This window comes from Corvus hawaiiensis, chromosome 28 (assembly GCF_020740725.1).
Source record: "Corvus hawaiiensis isolate bCorHaw1 chromosome 28, bCorHaw1.pri.cur, whole genome shotgun sequence".
In the NCBI taxonomy this organism is placed as follows: domain Eukaryota; kingdom Metazoa; phylum Chordata; class Aves; order Passeriformes; family Corvidae; genus Corvus; species Corvus hawaiiensis.
Window position 1 is genome coordinate 6,657,628 of NC_063240.1, and position 21,913 is coordinate 6,679,540.

The 21,913-nt window shown below is 59.8% G+C and overlaps 1 protein-coding gene and 1 long non-coding RNA gene across 3 annotated transcripts; one reads left to right on the forward strand and one right to left on the reverse strand.

The window, feature by feature from the left end:
• Window positions 1-1,968: 1,968 nt before the first annotated feature.
• Window positions 1,969-19,692, reverse strand: ZBTB7A (zinc finger and BTB domain containing 7A). 2 transcript variants are annotated; one of them, XM_048287914.1, is made up of 3 exons: window positions 19,610-19,692; window positions 5,554-6,761; window positions 1,969-2,474 (listed from the first exon to the last, which is right to left on the reverse strand). In XM_048287914.1, the coding sequence occupies exons 2-3, from the start codon at window positions 6,744-6,746 to the stop codon at window positions 2,021-2,023; spliced, it is 1,647 nt and encodes a 548-aa protein (XP_048143871.1). In that variant the 5' UTR covers window positions 6,747-6,761; window positions 19,610-19,692; the 3' UTR covers window positions 1,969-2,020. The 2 variants fall into 2 exon arrangements, with proteins under 2 accessions (XP_048143871.1, XP_048143872.1); XM_048287915.1 differs by lacking the exon at window positions 19,610-19,692 and adding an exon at window positions 10,709-10,946.
• Window positions 2,633-3,468, forward strand: LOC125317810. Its single transcript, XR_007200185.1, has 2 exons — window positions 2,633-2,900; window positions 3,362-3,468. It is a non-coding gene; the product is annotated as an uncharacterized LOC125317810 (long non-coding RNA).
• Window positions 19,693-21,913: the final 2,221 nt, after the last annotated feature.

Genomic DNA, 21,913 nt, shown 5'->3' on the forward strand with positions numbered 1-21,913 from the left:
ACCTAATTAGCATCCTTCCTCCCATCCTCCAATCTCACTTGGATTCTGCCTATATTTGTATTTTTTTTCTAGGTTTTTTTTGTTAAATATATATATATATATACACATTTTTTATTCTTACAAAAATAAATTTAGGCTTTTTTTTTAATAATATTTTTTTTTCTCCGTAGAAGTCGTTTTTTTTTTTTAAGTTTTTTTTTTGACTTGTAAACATCTTGAATTTTGCTTTTTCTTTAAATTAAGATAAAGTGAGCTCAAAGTACCCGTTCCATCGCAAAGTGCTAAGACTTCTTTGTTTTCTTTTTTTTTTTTTATTTTTTTAGCTTTTTTTTGGAATTTTTTATTGCTTTTTTTGTTTTTCTGCATTAAATAAACATCCATCTCTTCCCCCAGCCCCACCACTCACCCCACCCCCAGCACACACTCCCCCTCTCTCACTCCCTCTCCAAAATACATTCGGCCAAAACCTGCTCTTTGCTTTTTCTTTTTGAAAGTAAAAACACCAAAAAAAAAAAAAGGAAAAACCAAAAGAAAAAAAAAAACCAACAACAAAAAAATTAAAATAAAAGGAAGAGAATCTAAAAAGTGCTTTGAAAATAAAAGGGCTTAAAATCTCTCTGGTTTTTTACTTTTTTTTTTTTTTTTTTTTTTTTTTTTTAGCATTTAAAAATGTGCATTTAGAAAACAGGTGACCAACTCAAAGGTGCCTTTTTCCCCCGAGGGTCGGGACCCGCCTCTCCAGCCATAGAGCATCTCTAGATATATATATTTATATAATTCATTTTTGGGAATGGGGCTGGGGGGCCGGGCTGCTCCCCCCTTCCCAAAGGCCTCCTGCTCCTTTAGGGGAGACCCCAAAGAACCCTTTTTCCAAAGGAATCCGGAGGCGTTTTTGGGGCAGCGCTGGGCGGAGCTGGGGGGCAGGGGGGGGGGAGAAATTGGGACCCCCCAGCCCCAAATTCTGCCGGCAGCGGGGGCTGGGCTGACTCAGGCACTTCCTGGGCACTGCGGGGTGGGGACGGATGGGGGGACACGGGGAGGGCCAGGGATGGCCGGGGATGGCCAGGGATGGCCACGGGGATGGCCACGGGGATGGCCACGGGGATGGACACCCCAGCACTGGATCCACGGCACGGCGGAGCCATCCCCGCTGTCCCCACGCCGCTGTCCCTGCTCCAGGTGCTGCTCCCCGTGCCTGTCCCCATTCCTGGCTGTCCCCAGCCCTGGCTGTCCCCACTCCTGCCCTGGCCCCAGCCCTGCCCTGTCCCCATCATCTCCGCTGTCCCCAGCCCCGCGTGCCCGACACAAACCCTGCCGAACCTGCTGCCCTCTCTCTCTCACATGATTTTTTTTTTTTTTTTTCAGGCAATTTCCAGACATTTCCAGCAATTTTCCGGCCGCTCCCCACCTGGAGCCCTCGCTGCCCAACTGAGCCTCGCACGGGGCTGGGGGGATGGACCCCAAATCCTGACCCCGATCTCCTGGGAAGGAGCCCCCGGCCCCCAAATCCCAAACCCCGCCCTGCCACAGCCCTTCCAACTCCTACCACTCCATTTTTTTTTTCTATTTTTTCCTTTTTTTTTTCTTAAATAGATCTCTCTCTGAAATAAGTTTTTTTTTCTTTTCTTTTTTTTAAACACGTGTTTGGACACAAAATAAAGCTTTGGATTTACATGGAAGCTCTTTTCCATGTGACAGAGCCACTTTCCATCCCCACCTCGTGCTTCCCTAGCGTCCTTGCCTTTCCAAGAAAAGGTCCTTGGCTATGAGGGATCCTCGGGGGAGCCCCGCTTACGATGGGAAGATTGGAAAACGTTAATATAATATCTCTCTTTTTTTTTTTTTTGTTGTTTTTATCGCTTTTTTTTCTTAAAAAAAGGGAGAGAAACATCTTTTTAAAGAGAAAAATCGGAGGAAAAGTACTAACTAGATTTTGTGACTTTGTTTCTCAGGTGGTTGTTTCGTTGGTTGGGGTTGGTTTTTTGTTTTGTTGGGGTTGTTTTTTTTTTTTTTTTTTGGTTTAGGAGAGTCCTTGCGTGTTACCCTCATCCGACCCTCCTGCTACATTCAATCCCGGCGCTTCGTTATTGGAATTCTCCTCAAAGTGCTGCTGCTCCTGCTCGGTGCCCTGCGCGGTGTCCTCGGATTCCTGGCTCTCGGCTCCGGCCGGGAAGCTCCCGTCCTCGGCGCTGCCCGTCGGGGTGGGGGGCATCGCCCCGGCCTCCCTCACCCGGGGCTTGCGGCCCCTCCGGGACGGGATCCCGTTGCATCCATCTTTTTTAAGGTGCCTGTGCAGGTGGTCGGAGCGGACGAAAGTCTTGCAGCAGCTGTCGCACTGGTACGGCCGCAGCCCCGTGTGCACCCGCATGTGGTTCTTCAAGTCGTAGTTGTGGGCGAAGGCGGCCCCGCACTGCTGGCACAGGTAGGGCTTCTCCCCCGTGTGCTTCCGCATGTGCACCTTCAGCTTGTCCTGCCTGCGGAGAGCACACACAGGGCACCGTCAGCCCCGGGCAGGGCGGGCAACGGGGCCGGGAGGGAGCTCTGGGGTGGTGGCGGAGCGGGGAGAAGGGATGGGGGGAATGGGGGAAAGCTGCGGATGGAAGAGGGTGGGGTGTCGGTGGAACAGGGCTGGGCAGCAGCGGGTGTGGGGCTGGACATTGGAACCACCTGGTGTAAGGTGGAGCATCCACCCGGTGTGGGGCTGAACATCACCTCATATGGGGCTAAGAGGTCACCTCATATAGGGCCAAGCATCACCCCATACAGGGCTGAGCATCACTATGGGGTCACCGCTGTCCAGCACAGGGCTGAGCATCAGTAAAGGGCTGAACACCAGTATGGGGCTGAGCATTGCCCAGTACGGGGTCAAGCATCAATCCAGGGCTGAGCGGCAGCACAGGGTAAAGCATCGCCCCGTAAAGCAGGGTGTGAGTGTGGGGTCACACACGGTCACATATGGGGTCTGAGCAGGGTTATGGGGTCACACCTTGCCCCATATGGGGTCTGAGCAGGGTTATGGGGTCACACCTTGCCCAGTACAGGGCTGATCACAGCTATGGGGTCACGCATGGCTCATTTGGGGCCGTGTGGCTCATTCGGGGCCGGCGCAGCCGCAGCTCCCCCAGCCGGGGCAGGGCCGGTGCACAGGCCGGGCCGGGGGCCAGCAGGGCCACGTGAGCCGCAGCCATCGCTGCTTCCTGCAGGAAAATCCCAGCCCAGAGCACGTGGCGAGGCCGTGGGAGCCCCTCCTGCCCTCCCAGCACCTGCTCGACCCTTCCCAAGCGGATCCACCCTGTCCCTCTCCGCTCTCCCGGATGGAACACTCGGATCCCCGCCCTGAACGTTCTCCCTTTGCCCACAGGATCCCAAAAATCCTAAAGCTCCAGGGAAGGATCAAAGCCCAAGATCACCTCCAGCTCTGAGGGACACAAAAACGGCCTTTTGAAATTAAAATTTATCATTTTATAACCCCCCACTCTCTCTTTTCTTATCAGAGCTGCCGCTGCTCCTCCCCCCCGCGCCCGCAGAGGAACCAGGAAGCACCAGGGAGCAAAAATCCCTGAGAAGGGCCGGGCCTGTCCCCACCCGGCCGGGAACACCCGGCTGGAACAGCCCCGGCTCCTCCTGGCACACCCCAAACCCCCTCCCAGAGCCAGCTTCCCGTGTCCAGCCTTCCCAGAGCCCCGTGGAACAGGGAAGGGGTTTGTTTTCCAGCCGTGGGATGCGGAGGGGGAAGGAGAGCAAAGGAATAATAAAATCAGGGGGAATTCGAGCTCAGGGCACGACAGGGAACAGTGGTGCCAAGGACAGCTCCCTGTCCCCATCCAGGCTTCTCCAGGCCCAAACCCCGGCTGTGGGAAGCAGCAGCAGGATGTATTTTGGCTGGAATCTGGTGTTTTAGGAAAGCAGCTTTTTTACAGGTGCCAGGCCCTCCTGGGAGCCAACAGGGAGCAGGTCCTCATCCAAAACCCACGGAAGGGGAGCAGGATGGAAAAGGGCTGGGGTGGCATTGCCCCACCAACGCCCCCGCCCCAAAAATCCCTGGGCCTCCCCTCATCTCGCAGTGCCACCAGCTGCCAGGGACCCTGTGGCATTTCCACATCCTGCAGGCCCCTGGATCCTGCACAGGGGGGTGAGATCGCTGTGGGATCGCTGTGGGACCGGTTGGGATGGGCCCCCCGGGCCCCCGGAGCAGGGAGGTGCCGCGTGGCAGGGCCGGGGGAGCGGGGAGGGAGGGCTGGCACCCTGCCCCTGCCATTATCTGCATTCCTCAGCTCTCCAACGTGGGCTGGGTGCGGCCGGGACCAGGGGAAGGGGCAGGACGCGGCCTCTGCCCACAGCTCGGCCCCTCCAGCTGCACCGCAGCTGCCCCAGGGATCCCTCATGGGTCCCACATGGAGCAGCCCTATGGGATGGAGCAGCCCCATGGGATGGAGCCCCCAAAGCACGAGCGGCCTGGGAGGGCCGGCCTTGGCAGTGGGAACTGGCACAGTGGGAATATCAGGGCAGGAAGGGAGCAGGCAGGGAAAGGGAAAGGAGCAGGGAAAGGGAAAGGGAAGGGAGCAGGGAAAGGGAAAGGGAAAGGAGCAGGGAAAGGGAAAGGGAAAGGAGCAGGGAAAGGGAAGGGAGCAGGGAAAGGGAAAGGGAAGGGAGCAGGGAAAGGGAAAGGGAAAGGAGCAGGGAAAGGGAAAGGGAAAGGAGCAGGGAAAGGGAAGGGAGCAGGGAAAGGGAAAGGGAAGGGAGCAGGGAAAGGGAAAGGAGCAGGGAAAGGGAAGGGAGCAGGGAAAGGGAAGGGAGCAGGGAAAGGGAAAGGGAAGGGAGCAGGGAAAGGGAAGGGAGCAGGGAAAGGGAAAGGGAAAGGGAAGGGAACAGGCCCCAGGCCCAGGCAGCCCACGCCACCCCTCGGCAGGGCCAGGGCCGCTCCAGGGTGGGACCCCCGCCCCAGCGCAGCCCCGGCGGCCACAGAGCCCGGGGAGAGGAGGCGGCGCCCGACTGCGGACTGGAGTGAACCGGGAGGGATCCAAACAATGTCCCCTTTCTTTGGTGCTCCCTGGCCCAGGCAAGGAGCAGAGGAGCCCTGATTAGGGACGGGGCCGTGGCGAACGCCCGCGGGAGCTGCACCGGGGCCGCAGCGCTCGGTTTGCCAGGACACGAGCGGGGTCCAACCTCCTTCCAACCCAACCACCGCCACCTCAGCCACCCCATGGAGCCATTCCCGAACGATTCCCCCGCTCCTGCCTCGGCCGCGACGGACGGGCCAAGGGCTGCAGCTCTGTTTCCCCAGCACGTCACTCCAGCTCTGGCCGGGTTTCCAGCAGAGCTCAGCAGTTCAGGACAGCGGGATGGTGGCACTGGCCAGCGAGCCAGGCCCCTTGAGACAGCTCAAGTGTCACACCCCCAAATTGCTCGTCTCCCTGGAAAACTTTGGCCTCCAGACCCAACTCTGTTAGGATGGAAATGAGCAGAGCACGGGAGATAAAATCATCCAGGCCCAGCCCTGCGCCGGCTCCCGGGGAGAGCCGGCTTTGTGCAGCCCCCGCGCCCGGCCCGTACCTGGTGAATCGGACGTTGCAGATGTTGCACTCGTAGGGCTTCTCCCCGGTGTGGGTGCGGATGTGGCGCGGCAGCTTCCCGGCGCCCTGGATCACCTTCTCGCAGATGGGGCACTTCTGGAATGCTTTCGCCCTGATCTTCTTCTCCACCTTCTGGGACCAGGACGGGTACACGTCGCCCTCGCTGGAACTGCCGAAATATTTCAAGTAATAATCCATGACCCCGTCCTCGTCCTTGCGGTCGTCGTCGCCGAGCTGCTGCCGCCCCACGGAGTTGATCATCTGCTGGAGCAGGGCGCTGGCGGCCAGGTCATCCACCTCCCTGGCATCGTCCTCCGTCTCCGTGCCAGTGGGGATGAAGCTGGGCGAGTCCCCGGCTTCCTGCGGGTCCAGAGGGCCCCTGGGGGTGCCCCCCTCCTCTTCTCCTGGGGTGGCCAAGCCACGGCTGCTGTAATGTCCGTTCTGGGAAGGGGAGAACATCCCGCCGCTGACCGGCTCCTCGTCCTCGCGGTCCAGCCACATGGCCGGGTTGCTGTCAGGGTCACAGTCACTTGCCTTTGGTCTTTCGGTTGGGGTGGCTTGCGAGTAGAAGTCCAGGCCATTGCAGTTCGACTCCTCCTCCTCCTCTTGGCCTCGGAAGTTCAGTCTCTGAAGGTCTCTCAACTCTGGGTTGGTCCACGGAAAGCTGCCTTGGTGGCCGTTCACGGGGTTGCTCTGGAAGAACTCCAGGTACTCTTTTGCTCTGAGATGGTTCCTCTGATCAATTTGATCTACTGTATCCATCTGGTCATTTTTGGCCAGAATCTTCCTCTCCAGGAGATCCGTGCAGACATCCCTGACGGCCGGGATCTCCAGCAGCGTGGCGGCGTTGAGGATGTCGTTGACGTTGGAAGTGCTGACGGTGAGGGTCGCGGTGTAGGCGAACTCCAGCAGCGCCGACAGGGCATCCGCACTCACAAAGTCTATCTCATACACGTTCTGCTGGTCCACCACTAACCCTGAGGTGAAGAGCTTCTTGAAGTACTGGCTGCACGCTGCCAGGACGGAGCGGTGGGTGGGGAACTCCTGGCCTTCCACCAGGATGACCACGTCGCACAGCAGCCCGTTGTTCCTCTGCTCATTCAGGCTGCTGAGGATGTCGCTGCTGTGATCTGGGAACGGGATCCCTATGGGGCCGTCCACGCCACCCGCCATCTTCCACGCTAAAGGCTGCGGGAAAGGAGGGAACGGCCGTGAGTCACAGCTTGGGGACATCGGGAGAATCCCCAAATTCCTGAGGGACGCACCCGGCAGCACCACGCGTGTCCCCCGCGCCTCTCCCTGTCCCCTGGACCTCTCCCATCGTCCTGCCCGGCATCCTGCCTGTCCTGTACTTACCTGGGAAGGAGGAGGAGGAGGAGGAGCAGAGCCCAGGTGCTCTCAAGTGAGAACAGCTGAATTAGCACGGATCTGGGCCAGAGCAGCACGCCTTGGCAGGGAGCTGGGATCGCCAGCCAGGCAGCACCCAGAGCGAGCACAGCCGTGCCCAGCGTGGGCCTGAGCCTCCCCAGTGCATCCCAGTCCACCTCTGGGAGCCCTTCCCATTCCCAGTCCTACTGGGAAGGTCCCCTGCTCACTGAGAGCAGCCAGCACAATGATGTCATCACCGGGAACACCATTCCCATCACTCATCCCAGGGTGCCAGAACACCTGGAGAGATGCAGGCAGGGAATACCCTTTGGGAAGGGCAGGGAGAGGGGAGCCCCAGCCACCCCAACCTGCTGCTGCAGGTGTTTGACAGACAAGAGCTGATCCCTTGAACCCGAGGCAGCTCCTGCTCTTTCCCAGGAGCAGGAGAGAGGAAAGGACATCGGGGTCAGCAAGTGCCAGCACCAGAGCCGGATCTTGGACAGGTTCCAGCACAAGCAGAGGCTCTTCCCAACGCCAAGGGTTTGTTTGGGACAAGATAAATAAATAAAGTCACTCCTGACAGATCCACTTGACTCCAAAGGCTGGAAAAACCCAGAAGGAACCAAGCAGCCCTGGTGGGAAGGGATCCCCTTTGCTGGGAAAGGGACACTGGAGCCAAACTGCCAGCCCCCAATTATCCCACAATCCCAGTCCTCTGATCCCAAAAATTAGGAATAATGTTTCCCTCCTCTCCATCTCAAGCAACAAATCCACGTGCTCCTTGAAGCAGTGATGCCTTTGCTGGAAAATCAGTGTAGTTCCCCCATCCCAAACACTGGGATCAGCGGGAGCCAAGAAATACACGCACAGATCGGTTCCCAAACCACCCTGGCACAAGGCTGGAGTATCCGAGTTCCTGATCTCCAGGTGGGGAAACTGAGGCACGGTGGGACGTGGCCTGTCCCACTCCATGGGGGGATGGATGAGTCAGGATGCATCCAGAATAGGAGCAATTACCCAGGAAGCAACTGCCAGCCCCGGGTCCCAGCACGGAGCAGGAGCCCAGGTTGCACAACTCCAGCTTCCCCCACCCAGCCCAGCCTCCTCAGTAGTTTTCCATATTTACTCATTTTTGAAAAGTTTGGTCAATCCCAGAAAACGAGTTTAATTTTGGCACCTTCCTGTTTTATACAGAGAAAAGGCAGGAGAAGGCAGGTCTGAGGCTGTGGAACACCAATCTGGAGCAAATCCCTGGCTATGCAACAGCAGGAGGACACCAGTGTTCAGCTCCCAAGAGGAATGGGATGGGGCTGAGGAGGAGGGAGGATGCAGGGGAGCTGCATGTGCAGGGCAGGCCCCAGTCCTGCCACCAAGAGCAAACACCAAAGCCAGGCAGCTTCCTGAGACAGCTGGGACTGACTCCAGAGCCACCTCCTGCACTCCAGGATTTGACCTTTCAGCCCTAATTTCAGAGATTTTCACATCAGGGTCCTGGCAGGGAGGAAAGGGCAAAGGGCCGTTTGGTGGCACCGCTCCGGACGCGGCCCCAGCTCTGGGTGTGACCTTGGGCAAGGTCAGCCCATCCCAGCATCCCCAGGGGATCCCAGGGACCCTCCTGCCTCCCGAGCTGGGATTCCAGGGAGGCTCCTGCTGCCTCAGCACCGCTGGTCCCATCCCCACCAGGGCAGCAACAGAGCTCCCCAAATGCCCCTGATCAGAGCCACCACACACAGGAAAGTGGATCCCATATCCCTGCCCACCCCAACAAGGGCCTTGGAGCTTCCCCCTCCCCTTCCCCTCTACAAGAGATGCTTTACAAAGCTTTTTTCCCCCGAAAACCCGGGGATTTGAGCTGCGTGCAGCGTTTGGAAGCTTCGGCCTGCGATCCTGAGGGAGCCGTGTCTGTCCCCCACACACCCCGGCTCTGGGGGCCTGGGGGAGCAGCCAGACCATCCAGGCAAGGTCACCCCCCCATCCTGGGGGCTGGGATAATCATCCCGACAGTGTGGGAATGGCTGCAGGGTCATGAGACTGCCGAGGGCCGGCCTGGAGCCTTGTCCAACTCGGCCACCCCGCACACAACACGGCCTTTGTGTCCCGCGGCCGCGGTGGCCGAGGACAGTGGGGGGCAAAGGGGCCACCCCGAGCCCCCCAGGAATCGAGTCAGGGCCTGGATGCTCCAGCCACATCCAGAGATTGAGTCCTTAAAAAATCACCCCCCATTCCCTTCCCAAGGGGCTGAACAGCCTCGGAATTACCAACGGGAAATGGAGCGTTCCACCTCATGGATTTGGGGCTTTGGGAACTTCCTGAGTGGGAGACTCAAAAGAAGTTCCAAACACCCCAAACCCACTGCATGCTCAAGACAACAAGGCTCAACGCCATGACGGAATGGGCAAGATCCACTTGGGAATGCCCTGCAGCCAGGCGACAAGTGGCAAAACCTCAATTCCTCACCTCTCTCCTCCCAGACCCCCCAGCTCGAGAGCAGCACCCAAAGCTCCCTGAAACCCCTGAGCTTGTGCTTCCCTCAGCAGGATGTCACCCAATCCCTCTCCTCTAGGAGCTCTGGAATTTGACATTTACATTCAAATGAGACGACCACATCAAGATGGGATCACAACCAAAAGTGCTGACAAAACACCTCTTTAATTACCAGTTTTCCACAGAACCTCAGTGCGGTTTTTTTTTTTTCCTTTTCCCTTCGCTTCTTTACCTTAAAATTTAGAGGAAGCTGAGCAGTTTGGGAGGGCTCAGGAATGCACAGGTGGAAGAGCTCGGCCACACCTGGGCAACCAGGAACAGCCAATGTTTTCTATGTGCTCTAATCCAGAAAAGATCCCAAAACGCTTTCCAAAGGCAGAGGCGCCGCCCACTCCAGGTACAGGTGAGAACTTGAGCAGCACCTGGCACCTGCTCGGGGCAGGGAGGGAGAATGGGCATCGCCCTCGCCATGGAGCACCAGGCAAAAGGGCTTTAGGGAATTCTGCCATCCACAAAGCCACATTTCCTGGGAACAGCTGAGCCCTGGGAGACAGCCCGTGGATATTGAGTCTGGAGTGACAGGATAAGAGGGAACGGATTCAAACTGACGGGGCAGGGATAGATGGGATATTGGGAAGGAATCCTTCCCTGTAAGGGCGGGGAGGCCCTGGAATGGAATTCCCAGAGCAGCTGTGGCTGTCCCTGGATCCCTGGAAGTGTCCGAGGCCAGGTTGGAGCAGCCTGGGACAGTGGAAGGTGCCCCTGTCCATGGCAGGAATATTTAAGGTCCCTCCAACATAAACCATTCCAGGATTCTGGGATACTCAGCTTCTTGCTCAAGATGCCCAAGGATCCCAAGTTGCTCTGGGATTTCTTGGATGTGACCAAGGCAGGGCAGCCTCAGCAGCAGCACCAGGGAAGAATTATTAAAGTAATGGTGCTTTAAACAAAAACACACCCGAAGTGGTTGCTGCCCAAGGCCCAAACACTACCCCAGCATTCCCTCACCACCAACCGTAGGAACGGGAATTTTTTCCCTATGAACAGCTCACACCCCACAAGTCCTCATCTCTTTATAGTTAGGGAGAGACCACCCCAGTGCCCCCGTCCTTCTCCCTGGACACATCTGCCAGGCTGGATGCCCTGGGACGAGGCAGCTCTGCGGCCACGGGGAGCAGGAGGCAGCGCCTGTGCCGACACCGAGCCCAGGACAAGCCCCAGCAGATCTCCCTCCCTCTGCCCAGGATCCACCCGAAACCCTGCCGAGGCCTCGGGACACGCACCTCGCACGGAGCGCCGGGGAGGGGGGAACACGGAGGCTGCAGGAAGTGAAGGAGGTGTTTTGCCTGCTTGGGAGAAGTCACAATTCCAACCACTCCACAGAGCCATGGAAATTCAACTGCTCCCGACAAGGAACGTGCTGTCAGTGCTGTAGGGCCAAACTATCCCAGTTATTTGGGCCTGGAGAACAGCTGGATGTTCCTGAGAGGAAGACCCTGCACATCAACAGAAGGAACTGCACTGTGGGAAAAATCAAGATAAGAAAACCCCTCAGCATGCTTTTTATTTCAAATAAAACTACATTTTCAATGGTGCACTGGGAAGAAATCCTTGGTCTTGAGAAGGCAACGGAGCCATCAATGGCAAAGAGTGAATTCCAGCTTTCTTCTGTCCTGACTGGACACCCCATCTGGGGTAACATGACCAACATCATGCAGCTCTTGAAGTGATCAGAGCAGAACCAGCACCCTGCAAGTATCTGTGGGCTGCTTTGGACAATCTGGCTCTGTTTTCCAAGCATGGGCATCCATCCCCTCCAGCCCCTGCACATCCCTGCCCAGCTCCCAACAGGGAAAAGCGACCGCAGCTCTGGATTTGGGACATGAGGGCTCAGCTAAGGAATGAGACTGAGCCACGTGAGGAGGGTTCAGTTGGTTCCCAAAGAGGCTCCAGATCACACCCCTGAGCAAACCCTGCTCCAGTGGTTCCTCTGAGTGGTTGGTTTGTTCTGGTCCTTCCAAAGATCAGAGCATCCTGTTTCTTGTAGGTCCTTTGGATGCTGGAATGCTGCTGCAAGGGCTCTGGAGAGACCTTCCAGTGCCTAAAGGGGCTCCAGGAGAGATGGAGAGAGACTTTGGACAAGGTCATGGAATGACAAGGGGGAATGGATTCAAACTGAGTGGGTTTAGATGGGATATGGGGAAGGAATTCTTCCCTGTGAGGGTGGGGATGGACTGGAATGGAACGGCAGAGGTGGGACAGGATGAGCTTTAAGGTCCCTTCCACCCAAACCATTCTGTGATGAGTCAAAGTCTCAAATTCAAGGTGAAGTGGAAGAACATCCAAGATGTTCTGACAGCTCCTGGGCTCTGGCAGCCTCCCCCCGTTTCAGCCCAACCCGACGGACTCACGGCGCGACCACGTAACCAAAACAGCTGGGCTGTCCTGGCCAGGCCGGACCTGCCGGGGAGGTTTGCCTCTCCCTGCTCTAGAAGGATGTGCCTGGGCAGCACAGGAAGCTCCAGCATGGCCAATTCCCCTCCTACGGCCCCTTCACACCAAGCAGCTGCTCCAAGGGAAGGGAAATCTGCCCCAAACCCCACAGAGGCTGCAGTACGGATCAACACATCCCTGAAAACCCAGAATGGAATGGGTTGGGAGGGACCTTAAAGCCCATCCCATTCCATCCCATGGGCAGGGACACCTTCCCTGATCCCAGGCTGCTCCAACCTGGCCTTGGACACTTCCAGGGATCCAGGGGCAGCCACAGCTGCTCTGGGAAATCCATTCCAGGGCCTCCCCGCCCTTACAGGGAGGAATTCCTTCCCTATATCCCACCTATCCCTGCTGACATTTTGAAGCCATTCCCCCTTCCCCTGGCACTCCAGGCCCTTGTGAAAAGAAGGGCTAAAGCTCTCCAAGAGCCATTTACACAAAGGAAGAAGCACCTAAAGCACTGCAGGAACAACCAGGACACATCAGGATTTGACAGCACGGAGGCTCAGACAGGGAAGGAGAATCCCACATCCTGCAGCTGCTGCCAAGGGAACTGTGGCAGGAGGAGCAATTGCTCCCGTGGAAGTCTGGATGGAGCACTGGATCTGAACATCCCCTCGATGAGCATCCCGGAGCTTTAATGCAATAAAGACCCTTGATTTTCCTTCGTGTGGAAAGGAGTAACAGCCCGGAGGGAGGAGCAGTGCCAGGAGCTGGCTGTGCCCTGGTGCTCTGCTCTCCTGTCCCTGGCCAAAGGGGTCGATCCCAGTGCCAGCGGAGCCAGGACAGCCCTTCCCAGCTGCCAGGCAGCCATTTCCTCACCAGGAACGGCCGCATCCCGGGCTCATCCGTGGGAGCCTGCACAGGGCCCAGGGATTTGGCAAGGAATCTCTGAGGTCTGGGAGAGCTGCAGGGAAAAACTGGGGTGAAGAAGCCCCAAGCCCAGGTTACAGCAGCTGATCCATGGAAATGGGCTGTGAGGGAATCGGGAGCCTCCCCTCCCCAGCAGCTCCTGGATGGACAGGTTTTGGGGGAATTCAATCTCCCCGAGGCCGAGAGACCCAGTGAAATGTTCCACCTCCCCCCACTTATGATCTTCCCAGGATTCTAAACTGCCCCCTTTCCAGCCCTTCACCAAGACACCTCAGTGGTGACAGTGACAACCTGTGCCAAACAGAACCAGAGCAACTGGAACGGGGCTCCCGAATCCTGCTGGGAGCAGAGGAACCATGGAGTGACCACAGTGGAGCAGGGACCACCCAGGCTGGGAATTGTCGGGAATGCTGCTATGGAGCACCAGGAAGAAAGGGGCTTGCTCCTCTTGGTTTTCCAAAACTGCCTGAATTCCAGCGGTTTTCACTGGCCCAGACAAGGCTGGACAAGCCAGCTGTGGAATTCTTCCAGTGGAAGGACAAGTGTCACCAAGGAACAGCCTCACTCCAACTCATCCCAAAGGCCTGGGAAAGACTCTGCATCTCCCAGGAAACCTGGTGGTGTTCCCAGAGACACAGCTCCCTCTGCAAGGACTCACTTCCACAATCCAGGCAGACGAGGGATGACCCAAAGTCACATTCCACAGCTCCCTGGGATGTAACTGGGATGGGATTTCCTTCCAGGGCATGGCACAGCTCCTGGGAAACTCCAGTTTCCAGCTGCTGGCAAAGGCAGGATGTGGACCCCGATGGACCAAGCACCAGCGCTGTTCCGGAGGATCCCAAATCCAGGCACGGAGCCTCCCTGAGCTGCCACCCTCAGCCCCGTCCCACGACAGCACCAAACTCCTCTCATGTTGCAAGGTGAGCCTGAACTGGTTCCTCCACCCAGCCCTCCTTGCCAATTTTCTCCTTTGTCATCAGAGGCCGGGTTTAATCCGGCAGGAATGTGCCTTGCTCTGAGCCTGGGGAGTCTCCCACCCCAGCTCTGTGTGTGAGGGGTTATTTGGGGTGAGAAGCCCCTCCATCCCCGGCACTGTCGCTCTGCCTCGACACAAAGGCCCATGGCACAAACTCCGTGTGCTGGATCCCCAACAGGTCACAGGAACTTCCCTGCACCGAGACAAAACAAACCTCAACCTGCCCGAGAGGCTGAGAGCTGCTCAGAGATCCTCAGGGATCCTCAACCCTGCTCCAAACCCACCTCTGCTCCAGCAACTCCCAGCCTTCCCTCAATCCTCAGCCTAAGCTGAGCCCATCTGAGCTCAGCCCAGGGCCCGGGAAGGCTGAACACCCCGGCACTCATGGAAACTCCTTGTTTTGCTGCTCAAACAAACTCTTTTCACCAAGTCCAAGTGTGCCCACACTGCTGTAAGTCCTGGCCCTCCAACAGGTTCTCTCCCACGTGGCTCCTGTGGGAAAGCTCCCTGGTTTTGGGAGATTCTGGACAACACCAGGCCATGGCTGAGCCAGCCCCAGTTCTTAAAGAAGTCTCAGGAGTTACACAGAAAAAGGGGAAAAACTGCACAAACCACGAGGCCATGTGTGCTCCAGTCCTGGCTGCAGGAAAAGCTCTCTCCCAGGAGGGTTCTTTCCCAACCTGAGAGCCCTGGAGCCTGCAGGCACCAGGATCCAGGCAGGAATAAGCTGCTGCTATTCCAAAAAGGCAACGTGGGGCCCCTTTGCCAAGGGAGCAATTGAGGACTCGTCACGAAGCGTTAACCCCCAGCACAGCCCAGCTGCTCCAGGCTAGAGGAAAATCAGAGCAGGTCATGTTTGGACACCCTGACCCCTTCAGAGGCCAAAGCCTGTCCCCAGTCCAGCCAAAATCACCCCAAAGTCACTCCAGTGTTTCCTTGAGAAAAACCAAACCTATCTGCCCCTTCACTCCACATTCCCCCTCTCCTGTCACAGCCCTCATCATCTGCTAAGCTGAGAGAACCACAAAAACTGCTCAAATCCCAAATTCCCCCATTCTCACAGGTCCCCGATAGCATTCACCCCTTCACCCCATGCTCCCCTCCCTGTCACATCTCTCCTGACTCCTGAACAGAGAACCTGAAGAACTGCTCAAACCCCAAATCCCCCCATTCCCACCCTGCTCCCTGCAGGAGCCCCCAAACCGCCTGTCCCCCTCCCCATCACAGGATTCCCTCAGCATCCCCCGTGTCCCCCCCGCCACCCTTGACATTCCCTGCCCGAGGCTCTGGCATTAATCTAATTGCCTCAAATGACACCTCGCAGACCGGTTGTTCTTTTCCACACCAGGAAAGAGGGGGGAAAAAAAGGAAAATAAGTAAAAGAGTAAGACTGGAGTTTGGTGAGAGAGCAGGGCAGGGCAGTCCCTTATGTAATTCCCAGTTTGTGGATTAACAGACAGCTCGTCCCGCCATTCCCGACTCCGGCTGATGACGAGCAGAAGCGAATCCCCGGAGCAAGCGGGGCTTCATCCCTGGCAACGCTCTCCTGCCACGGAGCTCCTTCCTTCCTGCCCTGCTGGGAGCACAGGGATGCAGGGAGGGAACGCTGATCCGTGTGCTCTGCCTGTCGGGGCAGGAGGCTCCGAGGAACTGCACAGCAGCAACCTGTAGCTACAAGCCCACCTCCGGCGCCTTCCCAGCTCCAACAAACAACAGGGAAAAAAGCCAATTACTCACTGGTTCCCAGTGCGCTGGTGGGAAATCAGGAGGTGCACGAACCAGGAAGGAAATGGGCGCAGGAGTGGAGTGAAGGGTGGGGAGGAGGGAGTTAAAACCCAGCGCTGGGACACCTGGGAGCATCCTCTGCTGTGGAGAAACACCAGGCAGCAGGGAGAGGGTCGGGAGAGGGTCCCCGGCTTCAGGCGGGCACAGGGGTGGGAAACATGAGGAGCAGGATCCCAAGGGCGCCCCAGGAGGACAGGGATCCGCGGGGATCGGGGAGCAGCGTTCCAGCCAGGCAGGCCGGCGCTGGCAGGTCACGCTCCTGACGCTGCGGCCGCGCATTTTTCCAGGGATGGGCAAAGCCAGGGTGTTGAGAAGCCGCTGATTGCCAGGGGATCTGCGGCTCATCCCACCGACGTGCCCTTGGCTCCCACCTGCAGCCCCGGGGCAGCTCGCGCCAGTTTCCAGTTTCTCGCACCTTGTCGCATTAAGCTGAGCCCTATAGTTCCCTTCCACCTGCAGCCCGGGGCTGCTGCGGGACATTCCCCAGTCCCTCAGCCGGCCGGGGCTCCGGGGGAAGGAGCCCCACCGCGATTCAAGGCGCTTTGGCCCCGGGAAGTCGCGCCCCGGCTCTGCCACCGGAGCCGGCGCTGCCACCGGGCGGGTGGGAAACTGAAACTGCGCGGAGGGAAGGCGATACGGGCAGGGGGCTGGGCGAGGAACAATCGTCCCTGGATACTCGCAGAGGATCCCAGCGCTTGCCTGACCTCGTTTACTCCCGCTGACGTCCTCCCAGAGCTCCTCTGGGACGCTCCAGGCACAGGTATCGGGACGGACACAGCTTGGATCAAAGGGCCATGGGATTGGGGATAAACGCTTCCCTTATCCCAGACACTGCCTGTCTTTCTCCCCTTCCCTGAGTTCTGCTCGTCAAAAGGCTTTTAATTACAGACTGGGACCGGTCTGCTCAAATTTGAGGTTAAGGCTGGTTGAGAGCGTAGTTCAAGCAACTGTTTATTGCCTGGACTAGGAGAGATAACGAGTCGGCTCCTAATTGTTCGCCACACAAGCTCATCTTCCAAAAAGCTCAGCATCCCGAGACAGGGGGAAAACCCTCAAGTGTCAGTTTTAATCACGATTAAACCACACTTCTCAAGCATTTCGACTGTCTCAAACACAGACCTGGAATTTCACAGGCCACCCCCCAGGTTTTAGGTGGGACTCGATCCTGCGGTGAAACCCCGGCACTTGATCCGAAAATAAGGTCTTGAAGGAGACAGGAGCACCCAAACCACCACAGAGCCTCGATGGCAGCATAAATTTCACCCCTCATTTGCGTCCCGTGCCCACATCCAAATTCCCACGCTGGGAGAACAACTGGAATTTTTAATTCTGCTTCCAAAAGTCACCAAACATGAAGGGAACCCAGCGCCCTCACCGTGCCAAATTAATTCCAGCCAGCTCCTCCACGGAGCAGAGCTCCTCATGAAGCCACAGCTAAAGATCATCACCAGACCCACGGCCACGAGATGAAATACGAGTGAAAAACAATTAATAATTTAAAAAAAAAAAGGCAGAGGAAGAGTTGCAGAGCAGCAGAGTGAAGAACTACTTTCATTCACCACCACATTTATTAAGAGCTCCTGCCTTGCAAAACCCTCCCTGGAGTTACTGAAGCAATTAAGGCTTGGTGGAAAAATCCCACCATCTCACCCGTGTTTGGGTTGCGCCTCTTCACTCCCTCTTTCACCAGAACAAGCCTAAACAGGGGCCAGAATGAATATTAAACAAGAAAGGCTCCTCTCTAATAAACTCCTCAGTTTCTCTCGGTCTCTTTTTTTTTTTAAAAGTAGTTGAAATCCAACAACTCCAGCAAAACCATCAGAATTAAAGCCAGCCCGGCTCTTCCTGCTCAGCCTCCAGAAGAGCCCACATGCTGCAACTTCCAACCAGGACCGGCAGAATCCTTGAGAAATCACACAATTCCTTGAAAAATACCAACAACAACCTCCCCAAACACTTTTGGAAAGCGCCAGGATGACCTTTTAGCTCCATTGCTACGCTGAGCACAACTTCAACCCTCATTAGGTTGTAAATTCTTCCAGGCAGAACCTTTCTCTACCCATGTCCATAAAATAGTTATTATATAAGTTATGGTTTCGATAGCCAGGACAATTAACAGCCCTGGGAGCACGGCTGCTCTTGAACTGGGACCGGCAGCAAACTCTTACCAAGAGTCCTTGAGCCCAGAGAAACTTTGGCTGCCCAAACTCCTCCTGCCCCGCAGCCGAGGGTCCGCAGGAGCTGGGAACACGGAGAGCCAGGCAGGGGACAGGCAGTCACGTCAGCTGGGGTTGTACAACAGGAACTGTTGCTTTCAACATAGGAACGCTGGGATTCACACGTTCTGGTGCTGCTGCCGGAGTCCCAGGGCTTTCCATGGAATCATGGAATATCCTCAGCCGGAAGGGAACCCCAGGGATCATCCAGCCCAGCTCCTGGCCCTGCACAGACACCCCAACAATCCCACCCTGGGCATCCCTGGCAGCGCTGTCCAAATGCTCCTGCAGCTCTGGCAGCCTCGGGGCCGGGACCATTCCCTGGGGAGCCTGGGCAGTGCCCAGCGCCCTGTGGAGAAAGAACCTTTTCCTGATATCCAACCTCAACCTCTCCTAATATAGCTTTATAAACCAACTTTTTCCCGCACACCTGGAACAACACAGCCAAGGAACCCATCCCCTGGCAGTGCCCAGCTCCCAGCCCACGGTCTCAGCAATGTGTCTGTGACTTTGTCCCGTCTCCAGCCTCACGAAGCACCGCTCCAAGGGGAAGAGGGCAGGGACCTTTGGCTCTGTCACGGGGGACTCAGCACGGCAGTTTTGGGCACCTGACCCGAGCCACCACGTCCAACCCCGAGCCCTGCGGGGGGGGATGACGATGAGAAGGCAGTGCCGGGTCCCCGGGCAGGCAGAGAACGTTTGGGCAGGACGAAGGGATGCTGCCCCTCACGCCAAGCTCTCGCCGGCCTCGCTGCTGCGCAGTCCCGCGGGGGGAGAGGCTTATCCCGCCGGGCTCCTCCGGGCAGCAGCGCCCCAGCCCCGCAGGGGGATTATCACCGCGGCCCCCCCTGCCCGCAGCCGGCCGGGGGGAGATAAGGGACGGCCGAGGGGGGTAAAAACAACCCCGGGCGCGCAGGGCCGGAGCGGGGCGGGCAGGGCCGGGCCGGCGCCCCCCGGCCGGCAACGACCTTGGGGTGCGCAGGGACGGCCCGGCCCGACGCCCCCGCACGGGGCGGCCCCGGGGGACCCCACCCATGACCGGCCTCCCCCCCCCGCCGGCCCGGGCCGCCCCCCCCGCGGGGCCCACAGGGAGCCTTGGCCGGGCGCCACGACCCCACCCCTTCCCCCGGGCGGGCGGGCGCCGCAATGGAGGCCGGGGGGAGGCGGGGGCGGGGGGCGCCGGCGGGAGGAGGAGGGGGGGTGGGGGCGAGGTGTCGGTGGCGGCCCCGCGGGGGTACCGGGGTGGGCGGGGGTCGCGGCGGTGCCGGGCCCGGGCGGGGGTCGCGGGCCCGGGCGGGGGGGGGGGGTGCCGCGCAGGCCCCGCCGCGCCCGTCCCCGGCCACCCCGCGCGGCGCCCGCCATTGGGCCGGGCGGCGGCGGGCGGGGCGGGCGCGCGGGGCGGAGGGCGCGCCCCGATTGGCCCCGCCCGCTGCCCATCAACACGCCTCCCGCTCGCCGCGCGCGCGGGGCGCCGGGAACCGCAGTCCGCGCGTCTACCGGCACCTGCGGTGCAGCGCCGCCAAGGGACTACAGCTCCCAGCAACCCCCGCGCCGCGCTCCCTCCACTCCTCCCCGCTCCGAACCCTTCCCCCCCCCCCCCCCCCCTCCGCGACCCCCCCAGCACGGCCCGGCCAAGTACAACGTATACGGAGGGGGGGGTGGAGGGGGAGGGCAGCCCCCACCCCCCCCCGCAACGAACCCAACTGACCCCTCCCCACCCCCCTACTCCCCCCCACTACCCCAGGGGAGGGGGGGGAGGGTCAGGCCTGATCCCCCCCTCCCCCCCCCCGTGCGCGACCCCCCCCCGCCTCCGCGCCCACCCCTCAGTTCCGTACCGGGCGGGGGCCGAGCGGTCCGGGCGAGCGGAGCGGGCCGCGCCGTGCCGAGGCGGGCGGGCCGGGCCGTGCGGGCGGGCGGAGCAGGCTCTGGCCGCCCCGCGGGAGCTGCTCGCCGAGGCCCGTATGCGGCTCCTTCCTGCTCCGGCCGGGGCCGCCCCGCTCTTAAAGGGGCCGCGCGCCGCCCCCCCGCCCGCCGCCCCCCCCGCGGGGCGCAGCCGCCTCCGGCCGGGGGGGGGCGCAGCGCGGCGCGGCCGCGGGGGGGGGAGAGGGGGGTTCGGGGGGGCGCGTCCGGAGGAGCCCCGCGAAGGGACCCCGCGGACCCCCCCCCCGCCCGCGCGCGGAGTGGGACGGTCCGCGCCCCCCCCCCCCTCCCCGCGTGACAGCGCGAGCCGGACCCACGCGTGTCACAGGGTGTCACCCCCCCCCCCCGGCAGTGTCACACACACACAGACCCCAGACCCAGCCGTGTCACAGGGTGTCACCCCCCCCCCCCGGCAGTGTCACACACACACAGACCCCAGACCCAGCCGTGTCACAGGGTGTCATCCCCCCCCCCGGGAGTGTCACACACACACAGACCCCAGACCCCAGGGTGTCACCCCAGGGTGTCACCCCCCCCCCCCGGCAGTGTCACACACACACAGACCCCAGGCCCAGCCGTGTCACCTCCCCCCCCCGGCAGTGTCACACACACACAGACCCCAGCCCCAGCCGTGTCACCCCCCCCCCCCGGCAGTGTCACACACACACAGACCCCAGCCCCAGCCGTGTCCCATCATGGGGCACCTCCTGCCACATGTCACACTACCCCAGACCCACTCGCGTCCCCACGGGGCAACCCACAGCTCCCTTCTGGGTCACCCCACCCACGGGTCACCCCACGGGTCACTCTAGTGTCCCCCAAACCCAGCCGTGTCATCCCACGGGGCACATTCCCCAGCCCCAAACCCGCTCGTGTCCCCACGGAGCACCTCTTTGAGCCCCTCTGGGTCACCCCATGCACGTGTCACCCCATGGGGCACCTCTGTGCTCCCCCAAACCCACCCGTGTCACCCCACGGGGCATCTCCCTCGGGCCCTCTGGGTCATCCTTCATGCGCCTCACTCCCTGCACCCCCAAACCCACCCGTGTCACCCTTCCGGTCACCTCTCCGGACTCCTCTGGGTCACCATACCCACGTGTCGCCCCCTTCACCCCCTCCCCGTGCCCCCAGCCCCACGTGTGTCCCCACAGGGCACCTCCCTGTCCCCACAAACCCACTCGGGCCGCCCCCACGGGCACCTCCCCGAGCCCCTCCGGGCCACCCCACCTGGGTGTCACCCCCCCCAGGGCACCTCCCCACACCCCCAGCCCCACTCGTGTCACCCCTAGCACGTGTCACCCCACAAGGTGCCTCCCTGCCCGCCCCAGGCCACCTTCCCAAACCAGCACGTGCCACCCCCAGCACCCCCTCTGTGTCCCCAGCGTCCCCCCAGCCCTTCCCTGCCACCCCCTCCCCGTGTCCCTCGGGCTCCCCCGCTCTCCCCCGCCCCCCCCCCCCACGCTGGGAAGGGGACACGGAGCCCAAGGTCACGGTGGGCTGGGAGCCAGCCTGGCAAGGACAGGACAATCCCGCCGGGGCCACCGGCTGCGGGGCTGCCCGGGGGGGACACGGGGACACGGCCGCGGCTGTCCCCCACGCGCGGCGGGGCTGTGCCACCCCCAGCACCCCGCTCCGGAGGGAACAGCTCCCGGAAGCCGCTTCCAGCGGCTTCCCAGGTCGATCCGCGTGGAAAAGCGGCTGCCGGGAGGGGGGCCCCGGCGAGATTTTAGGGTGGATTTTGAATTAATGATCATTGGGGTTTTAATTAATTAAAGGAAGAGAAAGCAAGAAAAGCAAAGCGCTCGGGGGGCCCCGTTCCACGGTCGGCTCCCTGGGATTTCCCCTTTTCCCCTCTTTTTTTCCTTAAATAACCCCGGCCCAGCTCCTCGCCCACCCCCCACCCCTCCCCCGGCCCGCGCGGGGTGCTGGGGGGGCTTTAGGGGGGTTTTGGGTCATTAACCCCTTTGAGCAGGTGGGGAAACTGAGGCAGGATGGGGAACCGCGGCTGGGGGGGTTGGGGGTTGAGGGGTCCCTAGGCCCCCAAACAGAGGGGGGGGGGAGGTTCAGGAGGTTTTTGGGGTGGGTTTTGGGGTGGGGGGCTGCAGCCCCGGCCCGTTCCTGCCGTGGCCCAGCAGCCCCAGCTCCCGACTGCTTTCGCTTTCCCCTGGCTCGCCCGGGGCACGCCCGGGGGGCCCCCCCAAAGTATGAACCCCCAGAGT